The following is a 20,638-nucleotide window of genomic DNA, read 5'->3' as shown; positions in this document are numbered from 1 at the left end:
GCCATTCTCCTACAATAGCAATGTTTCAGGAGAAACACGCACTGGGGCCGCTCCATGACAAGTTTGAACACAAATGGGGGAGACAGAGGTGGTATACATTCTACTCATCCCAAGCCCGGGGAGTGCTTATACTAGTGCATTTATCATTAGGTTTCCAGGCAAAGAGGTACAAGTGGACCCAGAGGGCCGGTATGTTATAGTGAGGGAGGCCATATCGGATGAAAGAGTTATACTGGTTAATACATATGGCCCAAATATTGATGACCCAGTATTTTATAGTCGGGTCGCTGAGATTTTCGCGAGGATAACGAACGCCCCCACGATCTCGGGTGGTGATTTTAACACAATCTTGGATCGCCACAGGGACCGGTCAAGCACTACACAATGCGGACTATCTTCTGCAACTAAAACAATTAAGCAGATAGTGGGACAACTGGGGTTAGTTGATGTCTGGAGGGACGAGCACCTGAGGGCAATCGAATATACGTAGTATTCTACGGTCCATGACGCTATGTCACAGATTGATTTCTGGCTACTCTCAGCAATCCGGGCACCACATCTGCGTGGTAGCAGAATTCTACCCTGCACGCTTTCGGACCAGTCACCAGTAGTGATGTCATTGGAACTTGATGTAGTGGTGGAGGATTTATGGGAGAAGATCAATCAGTTCTTTGAGACGAATGAAGACTCGGTTTCGAGGTATGCTCGGGTATGGGAAATCTTCAAGGTTTGGCTGCAGGGTACAATAATTTTGGTAATGTCTGGTGCACTAAAGGACATCAGGCATGCCCTGATGGAGGTGGAATGCAATCTCCATAAATTAGAGAACGAATATGTTCTGACGGCTGATAAAGCGCTCCTGGGAGTAATCAAAGACAACTTACTAAAATGCAGTGATTTGGCGGATTGGGAGGTACATTATATGGTGAAACCTGCTCAGGCACGCCGCTACAGGGAGTAAGATCTACCTGGGCGTCTCTAAGCGGGAATTGTTAGGGGCGAGAGAGGGGTGATGCCCATTACTGTAATTGAAGGGCTATCGGGTGGGTTTATGATGTCCACTGAGGCGATCAATAATGAGTTTTTACAATTCTGTGAGAAGCTGTATGCAAAGGCTGACGTCTGTACAGAGGAAGACGTAGACAGGTACTTGGAAGGGATTGCCCCCCCGGGTCTTCTAGCGGAGGCCCGTGATACAATAGATGCTCCTCTTACTGTGGAAGAAATTGCGGAGGCCATCATCTCACTATCCTCTGGTAAGGCTCCCGGGCCCGATGGGCTGGGGATTGAATTGTATAAGACATATACAGAGACAATTACTCCACGACTGCTTAGGGTTTGGGAGGAGTCAATGGTTGCTGGGCAGCTCCCGCCCATGCTTACTGAGGCAGTTATATCAGTATTGCCGAAATCAGGTAGGCCGCCTGATGAAGTCACTTTCTACCACCCTTTGTCACTAATTAACACTGATGCCAGATATTCACTAAAGTGTTGGTGAATAGGCTCCTTCCGTACATGACCTTCCTTGTTCACCCAGACCAGTCAGGCTTTATACCTACTTGGTCCACAGCCCTTAACTTATGACGCCTTTTTGGTATAATGTCACAAATGAATCCACAGGCTCAGGCGGTAGCAGCGTCACTCAATGCTGAAAAAGCGTTCGACTCCGTTTCTTGGAAATTATCTATTTGATGTAATCAAGCACTTTGGCATAGGGAATTGTTTTGCCGGGTTTGTGAGATTGCTCTATAATAACCCAACAGCCAGGGTCCGAACTAACGAGGCTTTATCCCAGACAACGCAGAAGGCACTTGGGACACGGCAGGGCGTCCCTTTTCACCATTATTGTTCACTCTTACGATCGAGCCACTGGCGCGACTGATGAGGGAGCATCACACACCCAGGGGGATTAACATAGCAGGCCCGCCACAGATTATTTCCCTCTATGCGGGTGATACACTGTTATATATACACACGTAACCATGAAGTGAACCTAGGGCCGATCATGGAGGAAGTGGCTAAATTCACACATTACTCTGGATATAAGGTCAACACACAATACGAGTTGTTCCCACTCACTAAAGGTACCAATATACCGGCTGACTTTGTGGGACTCAGATGGGCTCCAACTAGCTTTAAATACCTAAGAGTGTTGGATCTCCCGCACACAACGAACACTATATGAAAACAATCACGAGGCATATCTTAACACTTTGACAGTGAAATTAGAGCTATGGGCTAGCTTCCAGATTTCCCTATATGGGAGAATGTTGTTACTGAAAATGGTAGTGGTGCCCAAAGTTTTATATTATTTTGCATCAGTACCGATTGTACCGATTTGGCTGGAGAGTATGTTCTTTGTTAAATTACGCTCGATGGCAAAACAATTTGGATGGGGGTGCAGTACAGCTCGTATGAGCTAGGAGGGGCTAGCTGAGCCCTATGAACAAGGGGGCTCTGGATTTTGAATTATTTTACCTGGCCACCCAAGCACTATTTGCAGGACATTGTTATCTACCTGACCCCGGCCCAGTGCATCGGAACGATATGGCGCAGCCTTGACAGACCTCAGAGTGGTCGTTCTGGATGAACAATACACTGGCCCTCATTACAAGTCAGGCGGTGGACCATGGTGCTATTAGCACCATGGTCCATGCCGGATTCCGCCATGGTGGATGGCGGAATTATCGCCCCATTCCAAGGTGAATGGGGCGGTAATTCCCCATTCACCATTTGCCCTTCCCCATTCCCATTTTTGCCCCATAGGGCATAATGGGGATGGGGAAGGCGCTAATTATGGCACCGTAAATTACGGTGCCGTAATAAGCACCAAGGTCGCTTAGTGCCTTGGACTTTAACGCCTGCAAAAAGTAGGCGTTAAAGTGTGAATCAGGCATTAAGGGTTAACGACGCCGACGGCGCCGTTAAACCCTTAACGCCTGACTTGTAATGAGGGCCACAGACTCTTGCACATTTGACCCAGTGCGTACAACGGTGAATGCATGGGTTTGATTGTTTAAACGATTGGGAATAACTAATCTGTCTAAAAACAAGATTAGCTGTTGGTGCTGTCCGGGCGTACCTCCTGCCTATGACCTTGACATACAATGATACTGGGTGACTTATTCCCGGAGGGAAGATTCTTTATGAAGGAGTAATTCACTGCACAGCTGGGATGGAACCCTGTTAAAAAGTTACAATATTTTCTTATCAGGGAAGGGGTGCGCCAGAGATGGCCATCGTTGCCCCAGGAACCAGAATCATGCGAATGTATAGATGTGATAGCGCTGGGGGACATGGCGAGGTTTTAAGTCTCGATGTTGTATAAAACTGTGCCGGCTACTCAGGCGACACAAAATACAGCAAAGCTTGGGTGGGATAGTGATTTGAATATGACCATAGATGAAACTAAATGGCATAGATATTGTCTGTTGACAAAAGATATTGCATTCAATGCGCGATTACGTCTGATTGAATTTAAGATCTTGAACCATTTTCTCGAGTGGCATGTTTCTTCCCGAATGTAACAGACATATGCATGAAATGTGGATTGGGGGGTGGAGGGGAAGCAGACTTGATTAATATGTATTGGAACTGCCCCAAGGTAGTACACTTTTGGCATAAGGTAACCGAGATACTGCATGTTGTTACAGGGGTACCTCCCATACTCCTTCCTCTGAAATACCTGCTGGGTCGATATTGGGAATGTTTCCATCGAAATCCGTAGATTGTTTAATATATGCTGCATCGTCATACAAACAAACTGCTGCTGTCCTTTGATGTAGATCCTTAGATGACAAAAATATCATGGGCACTGCATACCCCTAGGTCCTTCACCTCGACAGAAAAGCTCACAGGACCAAACAGAGGAACTGCTGAAGCAACACAAATGGAAGGCATCCTCAGAGTCAATGGAAACGACCAACCAGCTCCATCCCACTGACTCAGCCACAGCCAATGTCAAAACCAGGCAGTTCTGTCCCTAACCGCCTTCCTGCACCATCACACACACACACATATATATATACACACACACACACACCTCCACCCCCCTCCCCAAAACACCAGGCAGCTGCGCTGTGCCGCTCCTCCCGTCTCTGCTCCTCCAAATGACAAATAGAGTTGGGGAAGGCGGTGGCCTCGCCAGAGAGCACGTGCAGTGCACCAGCAGGAGAGACCTCAGACCGAAGAAGGTTAAGTGCCTCTGTGTCCAGGACCAAAGGCAGGGATTACTGCACAGATGCCACACATGCCATATTCGCTGAGTCAAGAATGCCGAGAACGGAGCTCAGTGTTCAGAGGAAAGGACCTCAGGGCGTGATGCTTCCAAGACAAACGTGTTACTCATGAGCTATCCTCCCGGCCTAGCTGATGCATTACAGACAATTGGGTTACCTCTGTATGGATACATTAACAACTTGACATTCTGTTTACTAACGTCCATTGGATATAAGATCACAATTTATTTTTTACTTTACAAAGTCTCTTGTTAAGACACAAAATACCACATATTTTATTGGTTACAATAAGTCCATAAATAAATTGGGTAACCTAAAGCAACTTTGCTCATCCTTTCAACCTTTGATTGACAAGCATTTTTCTTTCTATATGCCTTATGTTTTGATTTTGATTGTAAGAACCCCATTTATAAATGGGACATAAAAAGTATTATACTTGTGACACAGACACGACAGAGCAGAAGTCAGCAGTGTGAGGACACTAAGTCGTGAAAAGACTTACAAGTTAAGTTTAAGACCCTTTTTAAAATAACCTTACAGAAAGTACTGCCTTAAGATTTTCAGAACTATGAACACTTTCTGGTAGGAGCAACGGTTTATACTTCACTCACAGAATTCTTTGTGACACTCATACCGTTTTGCGTCTCATCCCATGTCGCTAATGTATCTTGACTTACCAAAGTTTCAAAGTTGGTAATCACTTGGTCTAGACTTGCAGTGTTCGATCTTAGTTTGTGTTTAGGTTAGTTTAGAAGAGACCATACAACCATCTTCATTTTGTTTCAGGTTTCATCAGCTGTAGGCTAACATTTCTAAGTAAGACTATTTCATGCACTGGAATTCATCCATAATTTCCTTTTTATTGTGCAACCATTCACATCAAACATAAAGGATTCCTAGCTGGATCTTACTGTATGTTAGCAAGCTTTCGTCAGATACACATTGCTAAGACAAAGTCATATTACAGGCAAGAGCGAAGAGATGTGTACTCACTCACATTTGTGTTACACATGATGCGGTGTACATTTTTCTTATCGGTAGCCTTACTTTCTTGTGTAACAGGCTAAAAATCACAATTGTTTAGATTCCATTATATCTTTCATTGTTAATGTTTTCAAGTGAGTGCGTTTTCGTATTTGTTCATTAGTTAGAATAGCTTGGCAAAACTCCTTGACCATCCTTTGCAAAGAAGTGTTGTTTTATGGGTTAGGTGTCTCCGTGTTTGGTACATACCTACCCGTGCAATAATGAACAACAATCAAAATGTACATACTTTTTTAGTGCAATATTTTCATAGGTCCGATAGTGGGGTAAAACGTCTTGAATGATCTTTCTGCAAGTTTCCATGTCTCCCCACTTGGGTGCCTTTTTTCTTCAGGAGATGCTCGTAATGAAAGTCTTCCTCATTCCGCATGCATTGTCTGGTGTTTTGTTAAGTTAGATAAACGTGTAAAACTCTTTGAACATTCTTTGCATGGATAAAGTCTCTCCCCTGTGTGTACTCTCCTATGTCTGATTAGATTTGTTTGCGCACTGAAAGCCCTTCCACATACACTGCAACTATTTGGCTTTTCCCCGGTGTGCATTCGCTGATGAATCATCAAATAGGCAGACCAGCGAAAACACTTTCCACATTCAATACATTTATAGGGCTTATCCGCTTTGTGCGTTTTGAGGTGACTGTTGAGGGTGCCTGACAGACGAAAGCGCTTACAACAAACAGCGCATTCGTACGGTTTTTCACCTGTGTGTATTCCTTCATGCTTGATTAGTTCTGTAGTCCTTTTGAAACATTTTCCACATTCATTACAAGTATATGGTTTTTCTCTGGAATGTGTAACTTGATGTTGCTTTAAGTATGTAGAATGGCTAAAACACTTTCCACACTGCTTACACGAGTATGGCTTTTCCTGTGTGTGGGTTTTCATGTGCTTTTTAAGGTTTGTTAATGAGATAAATGTCTTCCCACATTCATTGCATGTATCAAGTTTTTCACCTGTGTGCGTTCTTTGGTGAGCGAGCAGACCTGCTAACCAAGTATAACTCTTCCCACATACCTTACAATAATAGGGTTCATCAACAGAGTGTACTTTCTGGTGATGGCTTAATTGTGAGGGCAGGATAAAACTCTTGCCACATGTATAACAGCTATAAGGTTTAACCCTTGTGTGTACTACTCTGTGTTTGAAAAGCTCTCGAGAAAGGGCAAATCTCTCCCCACATTCTTTACATGTGAAAGGTTTCTCTCCTGTGTGTGTTCTCTGGTGTATGACAAGGGTGCTTGACTGGCTATACCTCTTTCCACAATCACTGCATGCAAAGGGTTTCACACCTGTATGGACTGAACTGTGCGATTTAAGGTGGTGTGATCTACGGAAACTCTTCCCACATTCATTACAAACATACGGCCTATCTCCATTGTGTATCCGCTGATGAGTAACAAGTGACTGAGACATGGTGAATTTGTCACCACACTCATTGCATGTATATGGTTTCTCTCCACTGTGTGATCTCTTGTGTGTAGCCAGGTTTGATGGCTGGTTAAAACACTTACCACATTCATTGCATGTGTAAGGATTTTCTCCAGTGTGTATTCGCCGATGGATAATAAGAACTGACCTTTGACTAAATTTCTTTCCACAATCCTTACAAGTGTATGGTTTCTCTCCAGTGTGTATTCGCTGGTGTGTATTAAGATGTGCATGTTGACTAAATCTCTTGCCACATTCAGTACATGTATATGGTTTCTCTCCAGTGTGTATTCTCTGATGTAAAGTAAGTTGTGTTCGCTGTTTGAAGCTATTCCCGCATTCACTGCATGTATATGGTCTCCGTTCTGTATGCGTTAGCTGGTGCACTTGAAAATGTGCTTTCTGGCTGAAGGTTTTTTCACATATGTTACAGGAAAATGGTTTTTCACCTGTATGGATTCTCAGGTGCAGTTTAAGGCTTGATGACACACTGAAACACTTGCCACATTCCTCACACGAATAGGGTTTCTCTCCAGTGTGGGCTCGCTGGTGAATAATAAGCAAGGAAGTGCTGCAGAACCCCTTTCCACAGTCACGGCAAATGAAGGATTTCTTTATGGGTCCCCTCTTTTGTTTGCAAGTTTCTTTTGATTGGCGGCACTCTTGCTCACGATGAACAGGTTCTTCAACTCTGTTGCTTATTGGATGAATACGATGCCTCTTTTTTGTCTTTGACACTCTTTTTGGAGATACTTTATGGACTTCTTGTTTTTCAGAACATCCCTCATAATTACTCTTCCGATACATGTTCCTGGGTGACATATCTGTTTGGTAAAAGTAATGATATATGTTAAAGCATTATCTCATATTACATAGTAGAGCATTTCCAAATGGTTTTAAAAACATTTAATTTATCACCATAAACACCATTTTAGGTTTCATTTGATCAATGGTGACAAGTTGTCTCATCTGAAGACCAGGCTGTTGTCAGTATCCTTAGTAAACCGAGACAATGTTCGCAACACCATTGGAATACCAGCCCACCTATGCTTCCACTACACTCTCCATGGAGCAGTTTTAATGAGGCATGAACTCTGTTTAAACAGAGATCGCCTTTCAAAGACCATCTCAACTTCCTTTGTTTGGGAGCCTTTACGCTCTGATAGCCTTCCAGCACCTACCATTCCAGAACCCCATACAGTACGGGTACACATATAGCACTGAAGAGTAACACATCACAAGCCCATGTATACATTTTCTATTCCACATAGGTCACAAAACCTTGGAGGTGGTGAAGGGAATGCATTGGACGTCCTACACAGAGTCTTTTCTTTATATCCCCGTACTAGGGAAGAGGAACACATGAAATTCTTATTACACAATCTTGTTGTGAGATCACTACACACCTGTTATAAGACACTTTTTACAGATTAGTTGGGGCATAACAATGTTTGACACTAAAGCCAGCACTTATGTAAAAGGAGGAATACCTGGAAAAGAAACCAGTTGCCATGGAAACACTTAATCATGTAACCAGCTTTTTCAGATTCCTTTATTTTAAAGCAGTTTCCTTTGTCAATTCATATTTATTAGTTTATAATAACATTTACAGTTTCATGTTTATTTAGTACACTGCTGCAGTTTAACAAAGGAGAGTAGAAAACAACCCTGCATTAGACCACAAAGCTGTCTGTGAAAAGATTGCGAAAAAACTTCAATCGCTGTTTTTAATAAAAAACAAGCTTCACATTGATAGATCTTTACGTATAGTACTGATTTAAGATGTAGTCGAAATAAACAAAACAGGAAGATTTCTTGCAGCAGAGACACCAAGGAACATAATACGCTGAAGGTGCGAGGACTATGTAGTAAAAGGAATACAATACCCTTAACTCATATGTCACGTTGGAGTTCTGTGACATTATTAAATCATTCAGCCTGCAACCTTGTGTCTCTATAGGACAAAGGAACTCCTCAGTAACTTACAATATACTTATGTACATTTGAGAGTACTCAATCCCATGTATTAGAATATTGACATTAGACAAGGTTTACATATGGCTGAATGCCAAATTCATCCAAGCTGAAATTCGGTTACATTATCAAAATGTTGCCAATTTATAGACCACAGAAGAATAATGGCATAGGTAAAAATCTTATTTCAAGTTGCAAGCTATTAGCCAGGCACAATACATCACTTGCCCTATGCACACAATTTCTTACAAGAGTCAATTATCACTCGCCAATGACTAGTGGCAAGGGCAAATTGTGAGCACTGATAAAGGTCAATCCGGTCAGGATTTAAACCATGCTGCATGTTTCACAAAGATGCCTGTGGAATGTATTTAAGGTTCCTAATTCCTGATCGGTTATTGGAATTATAAGCAGGCACGTGGTTTAAAATTGTTGCAAACTATTTAGCTCCGGCTTGTAGATTAGAAGAGCCTGGGCAGGTTGACATCAATAACAGGGATGGAAATAAGGATTGTATTAGCAGGAGCTCCAAGCAGCTCCTGGATATCCAACATCACCCAATAAGCAGAAGCTACCTCTGGGAACCAGCAGCGATTATAGAGCAAATAGATCCGCCACATGAGAGGAAAACTGAGTTTTTTCAATTGTATTCAACCAATTATGCTGTACATTGCTTCTGCATATGCCCTAATGCTCATTCATACACATTGCTAAATGCACAGGGTTACTGTTTTATGGATTTATTTGTATGGCACCAGTTGGCCTGGGGAGCCAAATAAAGCTCCTGGTAGATGTTGGTGCTCTCATTGCATTTCCAGGCTCTCATTGCATTTCCTTCGCACAGATGGAAACAGGTTTTGCAGTAGGGTAAGGGTGCTGGGCAAAGAAGATTACACTCAGTCATACAGATAAGGGGGTGCATCCGCCAGTGTTACTCCCTAAAACTAGGCGAATACTCCCAAAACACAAATGGGAAACAAACACATATAACCTCTTGTTTCTTTCACACACACAGCTCAATGGATATGTTTTTACCAGCAGTGCACATAGTACCACAGGAAGACATTAATATGATATGATATGGTATTTGTAACGCGCCTATACACAGGTGTTTCAAGGCGCGACGAGGCAGGGAGGAGAGGAACAAGGGGAGACAGACAACGATCCTACTAGGCCAGGTGTCATTCAGATCGCGCAAGTGCAGGGGTGGGGGAGGGGGAAAAGTGCAAGGGGAAGGGGAGGGGGGGAAGTGCAGTACAAGGTAAGTGGCGTAAAGTAATAAATAAATAGGGCCAGCTGGTGGCAAGTGCAAGGTAAGTGCAGAACAAGTGCTGGGGAAGGGGGGGGCTGTAGGGATACAGAGACAGTCCCGCAGTGCAGAGGGGTTCCAGGGCATCCGTGCAAGTGGAGAGTGGCTGGGCCCAGGGCAGAGGCCGTTTAGAGAGGTCCAGTTGCAGGATCAGTGCAGTTTCAGTGAAGAATATTAGCTGTTTAGCAGGGGAGAGGGAGAGAGAAAGCAGAAGCAAAGAGGAAGGTTTTGAGGTGCTTCCGGAACCGGAGATGGTTCTCCTCGAGTTTCAGGGAGGCAGGAAGGCTGTTCCAGAGGGAGGCCCCTGCCGCGGAGAGAGATCTACCCCCAGCTCGTTGCTTCGAGAAGCGGCTGACCCTGAGGGAGTTGGAGGCGGATGAGCGAAGGGCTCGGGAAGGAAGATATTTGGGAAGAGAGAGTTGAAGGTATTTAGGACCCAGGCCCCAGAAGGCCTTGTGGACAATGCACAGGGTTTTGAACTTTATCCTCGCAGCCACTGGGAGCCAGTGTAGAGATTTCAGTCCTGGAGAGATACGATCCCTGGGCTTGAGGCCAAGGACAAGTCTCGCAGTTCTGTTCTGGATGAGTTGCAGAGGGCGGAGAGTGGAGGCAGGCAGATTAAGATAGAGGCTGTTACAGTAATCCAGCTTCGAGAGAACCAGGGCTCGGGAGACAGTGAGCTTCTGGGGGAAGGAGAGGAAGGGAAGAATACCTCTGAGGAGGTGCAGCTGGTAGTGTGACCTCTTGGCGACGTCAGAAATATGAGGAGAGAAGGAGAGTGTGGAGTCGAAGATGACCCCAAGGTTTTTTGCCTTGCAGGTAGGAGCAGGGAGGGGGCCAAGGGAGGCAGGCCAGAGAGCTGCAGGGAAGGAGGGAGTGGGAGTACCGATGAGTAGAATCTCAGTCTTACTGGCATTAAGGCAGAGGTCATTGGCGGCACACCATTCTTGGATAGCAGACAGACAGTCAGAGATGAGGGAAGGAGAGGGGGAGGCTGAGGGTAGCCTGAAAATGAGCTGGGTATCGTCCGCATAGCACTGGAAATTAGGGCAGAGAGCGGCGATGCGGTGGGCAAGGAGTGCCAGATACTGGTTGAACAGCCAGGGAGAGAGATTAGATCCCTGGGGGACACCACAGGTGGAGAAAAAGATGTCGGAGAGGAAGGACCCCAGTTGGACCTGGGAGGGTCGATTTGAAAGGAAAGAGGTCAGCCACGCCAGAGCCTGACCAGTGATACCCAGGTTTTCCCGGAGACGGTTGAGCAGGATGGCATGGTTGACAGTGTCAAAGGCAGAGGAGAGATCGAGCAGAATGAGAACACACGGAGTGTTGGAGTCGAGGTTCAAGAGCAGGTCTTCACGGATGTTCAGGAGAGCAGTTTCCGTGCTTCTGGAAGCTTTGAAGCCAGATTGATGGTCATGAAGACTACCAACAGATTCAGCATGGAGGTTAAGCTGGGAGATGGCCAGTTTCTCCAGGAGCTTGCCCAGGAAGGGAGTGATGGAGATAGGGCGATAGTTAGCCGGGCAGGAGGGGTCGGAAGAGGGTTTCTTGAGAAGAGGGTGCACAAGGGAGTGCTTGAGGGGGGGAAGGGAAGACTCCAGAGGCGAAGGAGTGGTTGCAAAAGTCAGCCAGGGCAGGAGCCAGGGAGTCGATGTGGTCCTTGATAGTTTTGGAGGAACAAGGGTGAACCTGTTTAGACGAGACTTTCATTGATCGGACTTGTCTGGAAACCTCGTCAGCAGAGAAAGGTGGAAAGGCAGAGAAAGAGGGAGGGGGGGTGACTGCAGAAGGGCCAGAGGAAGAGCCGGGAAGGGAGGGAGGGAGGTGAAAGGCGGAGAGCGAGGACAGGATGTCCTGAGTTTTTGAGATGAAGTGAGAGGCCAGTGCAGTGCAGAGGGCCTGGGAGGGGACAGGAGAGGTAGAGACTGCAACAGGGTTGGCCAGCTCCTTGCAGATTTTAAAGAGTTCGGCGGAGTTGTTTGATGCCGCAGAGATGCGGGCTTGGATAAGGGCTCTCTTCTTGGTGAGAACGGAGAGCCGGTACTGCCTTTGGAGCAGGCGGCAGGCCAGTTTGTCAGAGGATGAACATGATGCACGCCATTTCCTCTCGGCAACCCTGCACTTGCGTTTTAGGGTGACGAGATCCGAGTCATACCAGGAGTTACATTTGGCTTTGGGCTTCAGGCGGATTCTCATGACGGGGGCAAGGATATCAAGAGTAACAGATATAGCAGAGTGGAGCATGGAGAGGGCTGTGTCAGGGTGGGAGTCAGCCGAAGGGGCAGGGGGGGGCGAGAAGGTAGCAGCGAAAGCCTCAACTGACACACGCTTCATGGGTCGGATGACCGAGAAGGTGGGTGGCAGTGAAGAGGGTGGCTTTGCCTGTGGGGTAGGGAGGGTGAGGTGGGAGGATAGGAGAAAGTGATCACTCCAGGAGAGAGGAGTGGAGAGAGGGACGGAGAGGGGAAGGTCAGAAGAGATCAGAGCATCAAGAGTGTGCCCAGCAGAGTGAGTAGGCCCAGACCAGTGGTCGAAGTGAGCGGGAGCGGTCGGGAGCGGTGCTCCTCTACTTTTTTAAATTTCCTTTTACAGCTCCTATACTTTTTTTTTAAAAAGAAACCATTCCGGAATGGTTTCATTTTAAAATAAAAGTGTAGGAAGAAGTTGAAACTTGCACTTTCAGTGCACTGCACTTAAACAGTAGTTTGCAAGTGTCTGGGTGTGTGTATTGTGTGTGGGAGTGGGCGTGGCAATGGGGTTTGTGGGGAGCGAGAGCAGGGCAGCAGGGTACATAGCTCCACTACTTCTTTTCGTACACTTCGACCACTGGCCCAGACGGGAGAAAAGAGAGTGAGAGAGAGTCGCAGAGGTCACGAAAGAGACCAGTGGGGGGACTGGAGGCATCAAGGTGGATGTTGAAGTCGCCAAGAAAGAGGAGTTGAGTGGTTGAGGACAGGAGTGAGGAGGAGAGGTCAGCCCACTCAGAGAGGAAGGAGGAAATTTGACCAGGTGGCCGATAGATAGTAGCCACGGTAAGGGAATGGCTAGGAGAGAGAGAGAGTCGGCAGACAAGACATTCAAAAGAGGAGTAGGTCTGCGTAGGAGTGACAGTGGCAGGAATCCACTCAGGGAAGATAAGGGCAACACCACCCCCTGCACGGTTAGGCCTGGGCATGGAGAGGATCTTGTAACCGTCAGGTAGGAGTGTGTCAAAGCTGGTGGCAGAGCTGGCTGTGAACCATGTCTCAGTGAGACAAAGGACGTCGAGGTCCAGTTCCTCAAGAAGGTGACAGATATCGGAGGAGTGCTTGATGGCAGAGCGAGTGTTTAGAGTGGCAATGTGGAGAAGGCTGCCATCCTTGAAGAACTTCCGGGGAGGGGTACAGATCAGAGGTACGCCCTGCGGAGGTATTGAAGAAGGAGGTGAAGAAGGAGCACGAGAGGGGGCAGGGAGGGAGGGTAGAGGCAAGGTAGCCAAGGATAGAGGAGGGGGGACAGCAGGAGAGGAGAGGAAGTTGATGAGGTGTGGGAAGCGTCTATCGAAGAGGTGAAGGTTGGCCTGAGGGCCTTGGACCAAGACGGTCCCATTAGCGTAGACATTAATGATGGCCTTAGAGGAGCGGAAGGGGGCCAAGAGGACATCCCAACGGGTGCCACCATTAATGGGAGAGGAGGAGAAAGGAGAGAGCACAGAGACCATATGAAGGGTCCATAGGTCAGGCGAAGGCACGAAAAAGAGGATGTCAGTGAGAGTTTCCTTAGAGCAGGCATTAGTGTAGGTGTCAGCGATAGGGAGGCCTGGGTTGGAGACCAGGATGTCCTTTTTAAACTTTTTCCTACCAGATTTAGTGAGGAGAGCAGGATAGTCAATGGAGAAGCAGTTAGAGAAGATAGGCGAGACAGAGAGCACCATGGAGTAGAAGGGAGGGGAGGGGGGGGGAGACAGATTAAACGAGAGCACGCAGACAGGAAGTGAGCGGCAAGCACAAGTTACCACAATTAGAGCAGACAAACAGTAAAGCGTATTAGGTACTGGGCCACCTAAGTTTGAGAATCCTGCGAGGGGAGAAAAGCACCCTAGTTTACCACAGTTCAGAGCATAAACAGTAAAGTGTATTAGGTACCGGGCCACCTAAGTTTGAGAATCCTGCGAGGGGAGAAAAGCACCCTAGTTTACCACAGTTCAGAGCATAAACAGTAAAGCGTATTAGGTACCGGGCCACCTAAGTTTGAGAATCCTGCGAGGGGAGAAAAGCACCCTAGTTTACCACAGTTCAGAGCAAAAACAGTAAAGCGTATTAGGTACCGGGCCACCTAAGTTTGAGAATCCTGCGAGGGGAGAAAAGCACCCTAGTTTACCACAGTTTAGAGCATAAACAGTAAAGTGTATTAGGTACCGGGCCACCTAAGTTTGAGAATCCTGCGAGGGGAGAAAAGCACCATAGTTTACCACAGTTCAGAGCATAAACAGTAAAGCGTATTAGGTACCGGGCCACCTAAGTTTGAGAATCCTGCGAGGGGAGAAAAGCACCCTAGTTTACCTCAACTGTGAATACAGTGAGGCAAGGCCCCATGCGGATGTAACCAGGCGTAGGAGGGGTGGGCCGGGGAACGGAGAACAGGTGGAACTGGCGCCTGGCGTCCCCTGCGGACACCTGCAGACACACAGGGAGCCGCACTGTAGGAGTCGCCCTTGGCCTGGGGCCCTTAGCCGTGGGGGCTGCCGGGCAGAGGGCTGCCAAGGAGGGGGAGGTTATAGGCAGAGGGAGAGGAAGGGGGGGTGTGGGCGGGCAGGGAGGCGGGGAGGGAGAGGAAGACCAGGAAGTGGGAGGGGGGAGCAGGAGCAGGCCAAACACCGCGCTAGGAGCGCGAAGAAACAAACTTTTTTAACAATAAAAATAAACACTCACGGAGGCCCAGGCAGGGCTTCCCAGGCCTGCTGTTCCCCTCAGGCCACCGGCGACCGCTCTCCACGCTCAGCTATTATTAAGGCCTGATCAGAAGAAGTAAACATGTATCTTTTAATGTCTATGAATAACTAGGTGCGAAGAAATTATTATTACAAAAACATTTCTGTTTCCCAGTTAAAAAATGTTTTCTCGCATAGGAAATACTCCCACTGGGAATTGGATTTACATTTGTACTGTCTAAATAATCATTTGACTCCCAACTTTAAAAAATAAGAAGTAAAATCCCCTCACTTCAAAATCTTACAAATTTACATCAAGTAAATTGTGTTTCAAAGCACCCAAACGGCAACTGTGAGGGAACATGGGAATGAAAGCCAGAGAAAGAGGGAGGCGGTCCTACTAGACCTTGTGAGCATTCAGAGCCTGCAAGTGCAGAGAGATTAGGGATGATGGAGGGGGTAAGTGCTGGGAGTACCATATAGGGAAGTGCTAGGGAGTATGTTGCAAGCAGCTGTTAAGTGCCTGGTCCTCTACCAATACAATAAGTGCAGTCCTTTGAGATAGCGGAGTCCAGTGGGTGCCCAAAGGCAAGTGCTGGGAGTGAGGGAGGCTGAAGGCTATTGGGGGAGGGGTGGTTGGACCCAGAAGGACCCTGGTAACCAATCGCAGTGACTGTGGGCTTTAGCAAGGGAGGGAGAGGGGAAAGGAGGAGGTGGAAAGGAAAGTCTTGAGGAGCTTCCGGAATTCAAGGAGATCTGGCTCACGAATGAGAGGAAGGGGGAGGGTGTTCCAGAGGAGCGAGTCAGCCGAGGAAAGAGATCATCCCCAGCACGCTGTTGAGAGAAGTGCTTCACATGCAGAGAGATGGCGCTGGAGGAACATAAAGATCTAGAGGGAGAGTATTTGGTGAGATTCAGTTGTAGATGGATTATACAGAGAGATTTGAATTTGATCCTTGCAGCAACTGGTAGCCAGTGGAGAGATTTTAGGGCTGGAGAGGTGTAGTCTCTGGGCTTAAAGCCAAGGATAAGTCTTGCAGCCCTATTCTGGATAAACTGGACGGGACGTAGAGAGGAAGAGGGTAGATTAAGGAAGAGGCTGTTGCAGTAGTCCAACCTAGAGACAACCAGAGTTCTAGAGACATTGAGCTTCCGGAGAAAGTGAGGAAAGGAAGGATTCCTATGGAGGAGGTGGAGTTGAAAGTGGGCCTTCTTTGCAAGGTCCTGGATGTGAGAGAGTAAAGAAATAGAGAAGTCGAAGATGACGCCAATGTTTCTGGCTTAAAATGAAGGAGAAGGGGGAAGAGCCCATAGATGGTGGCCAGGCCCAGAGGTAGAGCACGCATGCCGTACAGACAGACCTCCACGGAGCTCCGTCCGTGATCCTGAAACTAATGCTTTACTTTCGCTGAATTAAGGTCTACGACTCGACCTGAGGCCAGAATATCGTGGGGGAACCGATTGCCAACACCCGGCAACAATATTGGGCTGAATCGGAGTGCGGACGACGGAAAACGGGAAGCTCGAAGCCGAGCCCCCTGGGACTCCAAGATGGCGGCGCCCGCCGCGGAGTAGGACGAAGCCAGCCTCGGCCCCCTGGGCCATCTTGCGGACCGCTGCAGCTGGGGTGGCCGCTGCGGAAGAGCCTGTTCCCTGCCCCGCCGGTGGATACTCGACGGGGGGAGACCGGCGCCGGTGACTGCCGCGGAAGTCGGTCAGGAGGAGGACGCTGGAACTGGGAGCACTTAGCAGTCCCGGCGGCGTGAAGGTGAGACTGTTCACGCTCACAGCCTGCACTTGAGCGAGTTACGGGGAACAGTACAGAAGGCGGCGGGCCCCTCACTAATGCAAAAAGCGGGGCCGGGTCCCCCCTCACGACGCTCCCTAACGGGACCACCTGAAAACGCCTCATACGGTCCCCCAGCAGCCTGAGGGAGCAAAGCTCGGTCAGCCCTGGGGCCCATCACCGGCTCCTGCGAGGAGGACTGGCCTGGACCTGTGGGGCTGCGGTCGCCCTAGAGGCTGCCTGATACGCGAGAAGACTTGTGGGAGGCAGTCCCCAGCGGAACGAACCCACTCACGGCACTAAGGCCCGAGCGGGAGAAGGGCGACTACTACAGTGACTGGGAGCCCCTGGGAGCCTGACCCATAGGTGGTGGGACGACATCAGCCTGCCGGCAGCTCATCGGAGGCGCAGCCCGGGACCTGTTGGCACCACAGCGACTCCCAGAACAAGGCTCCCCACACAACCTGAGCCCACAGCCACTGGTCAAGATTTTGAAACCTAATTGTGCAGACACCAGCTGCCGGAAACAACCGAAAAACTAGGGTGGGATCCCTGGGCCTATAGCTCCCTCGTAGCCCACACAAAACTCTTGATACAGGGGTCGTCGACAGATCTGCACTCTGCAGGGGGCTGCACTTATAGACCTCAAACCAGGAGATGTTTCCCCCCAGGTCCAAGCCGAAACTAGTCACGATGGACTCCTTTACGACAGTCAGACCCCAAAGGCAGTCATCACAACAAGATCGAGAATTCCCTGACGATCCGCCTCAACAAGAGGAGGACCTCAAACACACGCAAGTCCTCCAAGGAATAGCTGCCCTCCGCACATCACTCGAGGGACGGCTTGAAGAGGTGAAGTCAGATATGCAGCTCATGCGGCAGGACGCCCGCAACCTAACGGAAAGAGTTACGGAGACTGAGGTTGCCCTGCAGGAAAACGTTGAGAACACCCGAGATCTACAGACGACGGTCAGAGATCTGGAGCAAAAGGTAGCCAGGCTAGAGGCCCGCTCTGAGGACGCAGAAGGTCGGGCGCGCCGCAATAACATTCGCATACCGGGGGTTCCCGAAGATCTAGAAGGCCCAGACCCGACGACCTTCATTGAAACGCTCCTACAGCAAGAAATAGGGGTGGCAAACCTCTCCCAGGGATTCTCCGTCGAAAGGGCCCACAGGTCTCTCCAGAAACGTCCCCCACCTGGATCTCACCCACGTCCAATCATAGCAAAGATTTTGAATTTTAGAGACCGCGAAACCATACTGCGGTTCTCTAGAGAAGGCAGGGAGATAAAAAGAAACGGTTCCATAATAGTTATATACCCGGACTACACCCCTGCAGTACAACGAGCCAGAAACTCTTACATTCCAATAAAAGCCCGGTTGAGGAAGCTCAACTTGAAATATATGCTCTTATACCCATCACGTCTCAAGATTCTATATAAAGGGAAAGCGACGTTCCTAGAGACCCCAGCCGCAGCTAACATGTGGCTTGAGCATAACAATCTGGCGGACGACAAGGAAGAATCATTGAACTCAGACCGGGGATGACCACCCACCCCCGGTGAAGCAAGCAATGGGCAATCCCCACAGAAAACAAAAGGAAATGAACACGAACCGTAGACGAACGAACCATTATGTAGGTCCTACTACTAGTCTCGCCACACCGGACGCGAGATCGGAGGAGCATACAAGCGGCGGACAAGCAACCCACCCCACCAGAAAAGGTGTAAGCAGTTTGCTCACACACAACCTGATCCGGAAGGCCAGGAGTGGCCTGGAAGGCTCAGGAGCCCCTGAGCGCTGCAAGTTATAAGCAGCTGCTAGGGTCAGTTTGGAAAGTTTTGTTTAGTTTTTCCCCATTCAACACAATGGGATCTACACAAGTTCGAAAATCTCCAACCAACGAAAGATCTGGGCCCGGAACGAGAGGACAGGTGGGGAGAAGACCAAGACAGGACGGAAGGACAAACGAGGCCAACAGGGGTTGGACAACTGTGAGTGTTACTCAATTACCATATCATGGCGGCTAAAACAAACATTAAGATATTGACCTGGAATGTGAGGGGTCTGGGTTCATACCTACGCCGGAATAGAGTCAAGTCCTATTTGAACAGAAAGAGAGTACAGATAGCGTTATTGCAAGAGACACACTGCACGGCTGAATCCCTAGAGAGGCTAAGTGAACACTGGAGAGGCCAGGGGGTCGGAACTTCGTACTCTAGGTATGCAAGAGGGGTATACACTTGGATTCACCCACAACTCCCTTTCCAGATAACTAAGACCGAGTCAGACCCAGAGGGAAGGTTTGTAATACTATGGGGCAGACTAGAACAAACAGATATTTGCATAGTGAACTCCTTCCTCCCCAATACCAACATCCCATCGTACCTAAACTCCATGTACGCTAAGATTGCGCCATATCGGCATGAAATCCTTTTTTGGGGGGGAGACTTCAACTGTGTCCACGACCCGATACTCGATAGGTCCCTCCCGCACCCAAAAGGGCCCTCAGCGGCTACAACGGCTCTCTCCCTATTAGTCGATAGGTTACACTTGGCAGATACCTGGAGAGAGTGTCACCCTGACGCTCGAGGGTACTCATAATTCTCCGCTCCGCACGGTCTACACACCAGATTGGACTACGTTTTCATAAGCAATGAGCATATGCCACAAATAGAAGAAGCCCATTATCTGGGCAGAACCATTTCTGACCACTCGCCACTCCTGGTGGGCTGGAATCACACTGGCCCCAGACCTCCTATTCCAATGTGGAGAATGCCGATAGATGCCCTGGGAGACCCAACATTTAGAGAAGACCTGCACGAATTCATAGAATCCTTCATAGAAAGAAACACCGGAAGCGTAGACCGCTTAAGCACGATGTGGGACGCCCTAAAAGTAGTGACGAGGGGGGGAAATAATAGCAAAGGCAGGGGGCATTAAAAGACAACTCAGGGGCGAGCTGACCCATTGGGAGCAACAAATAGAACAATTGGAAGCAGCCCCGGTTGCCACAGAACAAAGGGAAGACAACCTCAAAGTACTTAGAACTAACTCTACCTTAGCTTGGAATAGGCTCGCCAAATTTGATTATGCCACCAAAACTAATAGAACACACACAGAGGCGGACAAACCAGGCAGAATGCTAGCCTGGCTCTGCAAGAAAGAGCACCCCAGGCACACTATCACCGGGGTACAAACCGAGGAAGGGGGGCTAGCACAGACACAGCAAGCCATAAACGATACCTTTAAGGGCTTCTATGAACGCCTTTACTCTCATAGCGACCAGATCCCCATAGAAAAAATCATGGACACCCTTGAAGAGATAGGACTCCCCAAGATGCCCCCAGAGCAATCGGAGGCCCTAGATGCAGACATCACAACTGAGGATATCACAGAAGCCATTAGATCGCTAGCCACTTGCAAGACGCCTGGGAGCGATGGTCTGCCCACAGAGTTTTATAAGGCGTACGAGCCGACCCTAACGCCCCTGCTACACGAGGTTTTTCAAGAAGCACACGAGACAGGGATATTACCTGATAGCATGAGAGAGACCCTCATGATCCCGATAATTAAGCCCAATAAACCCCCTGACAGGTGTGACTCGTACCGTCCGATAGCAATGCTCAACTACGACGCGAAAATCCTGACAACGGTGTTAGCAAATAGACTGGCTAGAGTTATAGGGCAAGTAGTACACGAAGACCAATGCGGCTTTATACCAGCCCGAAACACAACCATGAACTTGCGCAGAGTGCAGCATGTCATTGCTCAAACTGAAGCTTGCACAGAAGCATATGCACTACTGTCCCTGGACGCCATTAAGGCGTTCGATTCGATCTTTTGGGAGTGGCTATTGGCGGTTCTGGAGGGGTTCGGCTTCGGCCCGAGGTTCATTAGGTGGATCAAGATATTATACACGAAACCTAGAGCCAGAGTAAAAACTGG

The 20,638-nt window shown here is 48.3% G+C and overlaps 1 protein-coding gene across 1 annotated transcript in view; it reads right to left on the bottom strand.

Moving 5' to 3' along the window:
• Window positions 1–4,500: 4,500 nt before the first annotated feature.
• The window catches only part of LOC138516871 (zinc finger protein 420-like), a 54,448-nt gene continuing 38,310 nt past the window's right edge, over window positions 4,501–20,638 (bottom strand). Inside the window, exon 2 of the mRNA XM_069632317.1 lies at window positions 4,501–7,533. Within this exon, the coding sequence (XP_069488418.1) occupies window positions 5,642–7,531 (1,890 nt within the window). The 5' untranslated portion in view covers window positions 7,532–7,533 and the 3' untranslated portion in view covers window positions 4,501–5,641. The remainder of the gene's footprint in view (window positions 7,534–20,638) is intronic.

The sequence above is a fragment of the Ambystoma mexicanum genome, chromosome 6q, assembly GCF_040938575.1.
Source record: "Ambystoma mexicanum isolate Mex_15411 chromosome 6q, UKY_AmexF1_1, whole genome shotgun sequence".
NCBI lineage: Eukaryota > Metazoa > Chordata > Amphibia > Caudata > Ambystomatidae > Ambystoma > Ambystoma mexicanum.
This window is presented reverse-complemented; position numbering and strand designations above follow the sequence as displayed.